Genomic DNA, 6,818 nt, shown 5'->3' with positions numbered 1-6,818 from the left:
GTCCCCTTTTAGTAGACTACTTTTAAGTGGGAAATGATCATGACTGTTGTACAAATTTCAGTTTTGCTTATTATTAGAGTCATATTAGAGCTGACAAAGGATTCGGGTTGTAGGAGCCAGGGCTAGGGTTAGTGCAATGACTACATTGATTTTGGATGACCCTTTTTTGTGCACTTGTGGGATCTAAGACTGTAGCTGTTTTTGCTTTTAAGGCAGGTAACATAAAATCGCTTTGTCATTTTTATGTTCGTGTAAGTGGCTTCATTAAGAACATAGAATGTTCATATGTGGTTCTATAGTGTCGTATGTCTTATTTAAATTGTACATGTTTACCATTATTTATACGATTTTACCACATGATGGCATTTATTCAATGGATCCCCTATAATAGTTTCCCAAATAAAATAGCTGCATTAAAATATGTCTCAGCATCTACACCTCTTATTACCGGAACTCAATACACATCATAAAATAGATATACCTCACCGGAACCTCTTGGCAGAAACAGGAAGCCTCCTTGTTCAGTATTTTCTGGCGCAGGCATAACTTTCAAATATAAGGCGGGTAACGTCAGAGAGTTCGGTCAGCTAAACCGAACGCTTGTTTTGACTTTTGTAATTTATCAGCGGTATAATAAACCAGGATTTAGTTCTACTTATTTCACATTACTTGGGCTACCATACTGTGATCCTTCTGGCACCATAATGGTAGAAGGACCGGGATGCACTTTGAATGGAGAAAAGATACGTTCAAGAGTGAAAATGGGACAGAAAGTTGTAGAAATTCGTGGATCAACAATGCCAACACAAGTAAGTTAGGTTAGCTCTGAAAGTGGGGGAAAATAATGCATTTTCACAAAAGTAGCTGGTAAAAAAGAGTTGTATCTATATATATATATTAAAAAGTTTATTAGCCTACGTTTGGTAGCTCGCTAACTAGCTAGATTACATGAGCTAGTTTTACATTTTACACTGACATACGTTGACTGGACTCAAGATTTGACGCAACGGCAGTTGACTCGTGTTTGTGTAATCGTGTTTATTGGAAACTCAGGAATTTGGAAGAAAATTCTGAAGGGTAAGGGGAAAAACAAAACCTTTTTTTCTTCCTCAGGAAAATGAGCCTCGAACAAACCCGTTCCAGGCATTCGTCGGATGCCAGTACGCTGGTGTGGAGACGCTGGGAAAAGAACTGTTCTTGTTTTTTGGCCAAAGAGCTCTGAGGTAAGTAATGAATCAACAAACAAGAATGATTGGGTGATACTGTGATATGTCTGCATACACCCAGCTGTGACCTGTGTCTTGTCCTTACACCACAGTAATCTGATATAGCCTACCTCTGCCCACCCTACACCAGTGGTACAAAACCATTAATTTCCAGATGCTGTGGACCACTGGTGTCAATCTGCACAGACTATTGACTGCCAGGCTATAGGCCTTAAGCTGCATCTGTGTTAACTCTTCATTTCAGAGTTCATTTTGGTATGAATGGCTCAATGAGAATAAACCAATGTGACAGGGAACCTGGGAAGGGTACGCCCCCTACGCTGGAGGTCCGACTGACCAGCGATACCATTCGCTTTTTCGACTCAACTGTGGAGATCAGGTGACTATTTTTTTTTGTCAAACTCTGTTGATGCAGTTGTAATCTTCCACCTTTTGCTAATGGAATGTAGCACGAAAAGGTTGGACCAAGTAATTTTTTCCCCCTGGTTTCTCATCAGGGAAATCAGACAACAGCTAATACAACAATCGGCTCTTGTACTTTCTTCTGCCACAGTTTCTGCCATTTGGGGATTTTGTGTTTGCTACATGCTTTCCAGAGCTTGTGCGTATTTGGAATGATTTTACATTTGTCAATAATACACGATAAAAGTTGGAATTGTGATTTAAAATGCATAGCCCCCCCCCCATTTGGTCTCAAAATACAACAAGGCTGTTAATGTAATCCTGTGATGTATGATGCCTTTGGTATTCTATTAGAGGAAAGTTTTTTTTTTTTTTTATCTTTCATTACACGTCATTACAACCTTCTGGAAGAAAATAAATAAATCTGGTTTGGGTTTTTTTGGGGGGTTTTTTCTTCAGGCTTTCCGAGCACTGTGCACACAAAGTGAGGGCCATGGAAAGCTTGGATGTCTGCTCGTCCAAATTCAGCTTCTGTCGAGCAGAAGACCGGGTGAAGAACGAGGGCTGTCGTATGTTGTGTGACGTCCTCCTAGACCAATCGGTCCTGCCGGGTGTGGGAAACATCATTAAAAACGAAGCTTTGTTTGACAGCGGGCTTAACCCTGCAGTTAAGGTAACTTATTTAAAATTCTCAAGATAATAGGACATGCAACAATAAGTATTGTAATTTGTATAGTATCTATGGTGGCGATATAAAAGGAAAGCATCATAGAATATGGACTTATTCTCTGTTTTCCCCTCTCAAATTCGATGTTACCTTTCCTCAGGTCAACCAGCTGACAGACGTGCAGATCCATCATCTGGTGAAGATGACGCGCGATTTCACTCTCCTGTTTTACAAGGTGCACGTCAGTTTGACCCAAGTCATTTCGAGCGAACCCAACACAGCGGTCCTGAAGTTCCATCCCTTACGTTGTTGTATCGGAGTAGTTTATTCGTTTGACCTATTGCCTATATAGGCAGTACTCTGGATATAGGCAAATATAGGCAGTACTCTGAAGGAGAAAAATTGGCGTGCTTTTAAATTCTGTAGTCTGAAATTACATCTTAACATTGTGAATATGATATAAGTGAGAATAACATGGTCACTGGTAAAACATTTTTATCCTATTAATGTGATATCTGCATCCTCCTGTGTGTTCAGTCACAGTGTGCACTTGCGAAAACTGAGGAACGAGGATTTCGCTCATTTATCTGTGTTTCTGAAGACTAAAGGGACATTGATTTAAGTGGTACTTAAGCCTAATATTGAACACTTGTCATAGTACAGTCAATTTAGAGTTTGTCTGTCTGAGCCTATGGACAATACTATTCATGCAAAACAATGCACTCATTCTTTCTGAGTACACTATAAATAATTCTGATTCGTCTCTCTAATTCTTTTCTTTTTTTTCCTGTTCTTTTGTTCTTCATTCCCTCCCTCCAGTGCCGTAAAGCCGGATCTCCGCTTCACAAACACTGCAAAGTGTACAAGCGGCCGAACTGCGGTCAGTGCGCCGGGAGGATCGCCGTCTGTCGACTTGGAGAGGACGGGCGGATGACGTATTTCTGCCAGCGCTGTCAGAGCGGGGACGCGGGCCAGGTTAATGTTCGGTAAAACGTGCCGTTTCGCCTCTTCCCCCCCTCCCCCCCCCCCTCCCCCGTTTCTGTTATCGCACGCCTCTCAAATAAGGCGGTGTTTACGCGGCATTACCGGCTTATCGGACAGACTGGTGCCGCTTATTCCGCCGCGGATGGCGAGGCGCGTTGTCGGCGGATTACAGTCCTCCCCCCCCCGCGCGTCTGCGGTCCGCTGGAACGGCGGCGCGACTGCGGGATGAGCTGGCACGCCGCGCGCGCGGGACGCGAGCTTTACTCCCTCCTGCTTTTGTTGAGAGAGGCTTTCGGGGGGCCTCTGCGGCAAATCCCGAATTGCATTAACCGGGCCGGTTTTTGAATTTTTAATTGAACGCGCCCCGGTAAAATGGTCTCTGCCGCCTCTGTTTACCGCGCAGACTTTCCATGGCAAGCCTTTCATCTGAATCAGATACTGTCTGTGAGGTAAACGCTGCTACAGAAATAACAAAAGTGTGTTTGTTGTTTTGGATCCGTTCCCCAAAATTCTCATTACCTGCACGAATTTAAAGTACCCTCAGATGCAGGTGAGGTTTCTCTGCTGTGGATTTCTCCTGCTGAAAAGATCAGCCTTTGAGTTTCTTTAACGAATGGAAATGTACTGTGTCAAATGTTTCTTACAATTACCACAAAACGATTGTGCTAATTGTATGAATTACTACAAATGTTTTTTTAATCATTGATCTCCCGTGATTCATTGAGCATCAAGTAAAAAAAAAAAGACATGCAACTGTTTGTTTTAAGCACATCAGCCACTTAAAGCTGTTTTTCTGTCAGTATTCTCAGTTGCCTTGTTTCCGTTTTTTTTTACGATTAAAGCAAGCTCCCGACCAGGAACAGTTTGGTGGGGTGGGTGCACAGCCGAGGCTCGGGAACCAGCGAGGAGGTGTGCAGGGAGGAAGAGGAGGAGTGGGCCTGCGACCTCTGCACTCTGATAAACAAGCCCAGCAGCAGGTCATGTGATGCCTGTCTGACCCCGCGCCCTCAGCGTGAGTATCACAGAGCTGCTGCAATCTGTACTCTGTGGTCCTGATCAGCCAATCAGAGAGCTGTGATCTCATTCTGTTACCCCATAACTTACAGCACTGAGGGAGATCTCTGATTCTCCTTTTGTTGCCCCATCACTGATGGCAGTTGGGGAGAGGTGCAGTGTTGCCCCATCGGTGATGCATTCTGGGGGCATCTGCTCATCTAAGTGTTATTTACAACACTGTAATGGCGAGGGGAGTAATCCAGTATCAGCCGCTGATAAGAAAGGTTTGATTTCCACCAGGAAATAAAGCAGATGGTGTAAAGTGCTGGACTGGGGCTGTGCTGCTTTAAATGCTAATGCATCGCTGCACTCGAATTCTCACTCCACAGGTCCCAAAGAGCAAATGAAAGAGGATTTCTCCACTTTTAGCCCAGATTTGATCAAGTACCCCTGCAACGCCTTCTCCAAACCGCGGGAGGAAGTGAAATTCAATAGGAGAGCGGCGTTCGGAACTTCCACCCTCATCTTCAGCGATCTGAGCGCAAAGCCCGACCTGATGAGAAGTCCCCCGCCCCTCCGTTCCGGGGGCGGCCGCTTGGATTCCGGGGCCTCAGAGAGAGATTTAAATAAACAGAACCTCAGTCTGGGGGGCGCAAGCAGCGATTACGGCCTCGCGGCCTCCCGCACGCAAAGCCCGTCTCTCTCCGGCGGGGAATTCTTTGCCCCCTGCCGCCAGCCGAGCAAGAAAATGAGAATTGATCGCGAGTCTTTTTCCGAGGACAAAGCACCGGCTGGACACCGTGACTTCACAAGGTAACTGTGCGCTTGCTTATATCCACGAGTAAAGGTCTGTACGGACACAAAATGGGGGATGCGGTAAATCGCGTGGAGCAGTTTTCCTCTCGAATTTCAAGAAATATGTGGCATGAAGTCCTATTAAAGTAGCACCTGAGTCAGCTTTAAGTAAATGGTCCATGATGAAGGACTTCACCTGATCTGGGCCTACCTCCTTTTAAACCATAGGTATTTTCAGTGAAGGAGTCTGCGCACTATACACAAGCAATAATTATTGATTAAAATGACTACAAAGATGACACAGAAGTCAGCTGAATATCTTGCCTCACATGTATGCTATTAATATGAACTGCCCTTTGGGGATTGGTTAGGCTAAAATGTGACACCCGACGTGTAGCTTCTGTTTGGGTGTGTGCGTTCGCCAACAAAGTCTCAGCTTTGTGAGGAAAAACAGAAACGTTTCTGTCGATCAGGACCGCTGAGATTAAGAGCCCAGAGGTGGGAGGACCCTCCCTTCCCAGCGTCCCCTGCTGCGACACTCACCGGCGCCCCTGTGTGCTCAGAGTGGTCCGAAAAGAGGGAGAGAACAAAGGCCGGCAGTTCTACGCCTGCTCCCTGCCCCAGCAAACCCAGTGCGGCTTTTTTGAGGTGAGGAAAAACGTCCAAACAGACAATGCTTTCACGCGAGCAGCGAGTTTTCATTATTGATTATGGAGACTGCGGATTTGGTTAACTTGCTGGTAAAACTCCACATTCTCTTTCAAATCTACTGGATGTGTTCCCTTTAACAATAGGTACAGTATAGATGACAGTGGTAACTATGACACATATGACAAAATATGAGATTGGGGTTCATGAGTATGGTACTGTAAGTATGATACAAGCCAGCTGTATAATAATACATTTTATCGCAGCAGTAAGAAATTTATAAACGGCAACTTCTAATTAGGTTGATAAATTTGAGATAAATTTAAGGCACTTTACTGTTTGTAGTTTGTGGACCTTCCTGAACATGGCAGCCCCTAGATTATAATTCACTGCATGGATGTGTGGAAAATTGGATTAGGCAGAACTCTTGTGTAAGAGTTTAAATAATTGCAACGTATGAATAAGTTCAGTTGTGTTGGAGGCCTCAGCTCATGGAACGTACAGTAACATGCCTTGATGCGTACACCTGACGGAGGTATGATGAAGTTAAAATGGCGCTCTGTCTGCCTGTCAGTGGGCCGACCTGCACTTCCCCGTCTGTAACCACGGGAAACGCTGCCTCATGAGGACCGTGCTGAAGCTCGGGCCCAACAACGGACGCCACTTCTACGTCTGCCCGCGCGGAAAAGCCGGGCAGTGCGACTTCTTCCAGTGGGCGGAGCAAGGCCCCGGAGTGAAGATCATCCCTGGTTGCTGAGGCAACCGTCAACCCCAGCGTCGGATTCAGTCCAGAATGGTATTTTTCCTGCTGACCCTCATTTATACTGCATGCTGTATGTCCACAGCTAGTCTTAGTGTCGTATATGTAACGTATGCACATTCCTTACGTGTGTTTGCAAATGTCTGCTTTATGTACTGTGTTTTTAATGTGCTGAACTGTATACATATAAAAATCGATATTTTGGAATGGAACCTAACTGTAAATATTGTACCTACCATCAGCACTTTACCTACATTACGCTAATAAATTTATAATTGTATAAATGGGCTGCATAATGTGTAAAAATCATTAGCCAGTCTGACTGAAAGTATTAGACAAG

The 6,818-nt window shown here is 44.7% G+C and overlaps 1 protein-coding gene across 1 annotated transcript; it reads left to right on the top strand.

Moving 5' to 3' along the window:
* The first annotated feature begins 543 nt into the window (after positions 1-543).
* On the top strand, positions 544-6,762 carry neil3 (nei-like DNA glycosylase 3). Its single transcript, XM_064345161.1, has 10 exons — positions 544-809; positions 1,114-1,223; positions 1,471-1,605; positions 2,088-2,301; positions 2,456-2,530; positions 3,115-3,281; positions 4,122-4,291; positions 4,665-5,088; positions 5,544-5,718; positions 6,293-6,762. Exons 1-10 carry the CDS (start codon positions 705-707, stop codon positions 6,473-6,475), a joined length of 1,758 nt encoding a protein of 585 aa, XP_064201231.1. The 5' UTR covers positions 544-704; the 3' UTR covers positions 6,476-6,762.
* The last annotated feature ends 56 nt before the right edge of the window (positions 6,763-6,818 follow it).

This window comes from Anguilla rostrata, chromosome 7 (genome assembly GCF_018555375.3).
Source record: "Anguilla rostrata isolate EN2019 chromosome 7, ASM1855537v3, whole genome shotgun sequence".
Taxonomy (NCBI): domain Eukaryota; kingdom Metazoa; phylum Chordata; class Actinopteri; order Anguilliformes; family Anguillidae; genus Anguilla; species Anguilla rostrata.
This window is presented reverse-complemented; position numbering and strand designations above follow the sequence as displayed.

Bases quoted from the DNA above. Each gene is read 5' to 3' on its own strand.
- neil3 (XM_064345161.1), top strand. From the start codon at position 705: ATGGTAGAAGGACCGGGATGCACTTTGAATGGAGAAAAGATACGTTCA. The intron at 2,531-3,114 runs GTGCACGTCAGT...CCCTCCCTCCAG, and splicing joins TCACTCTCCTGTTTTACAAG to TGCCGTAAAGCCGGATCTCC. The intron at 3,282-4,121 runs GTAAAACGTGCC...TTACGATTAAAG, and splicing joins GCGGGCCAGGTTAATGTTCG to CAAGCTCCCGACCAGGAACA.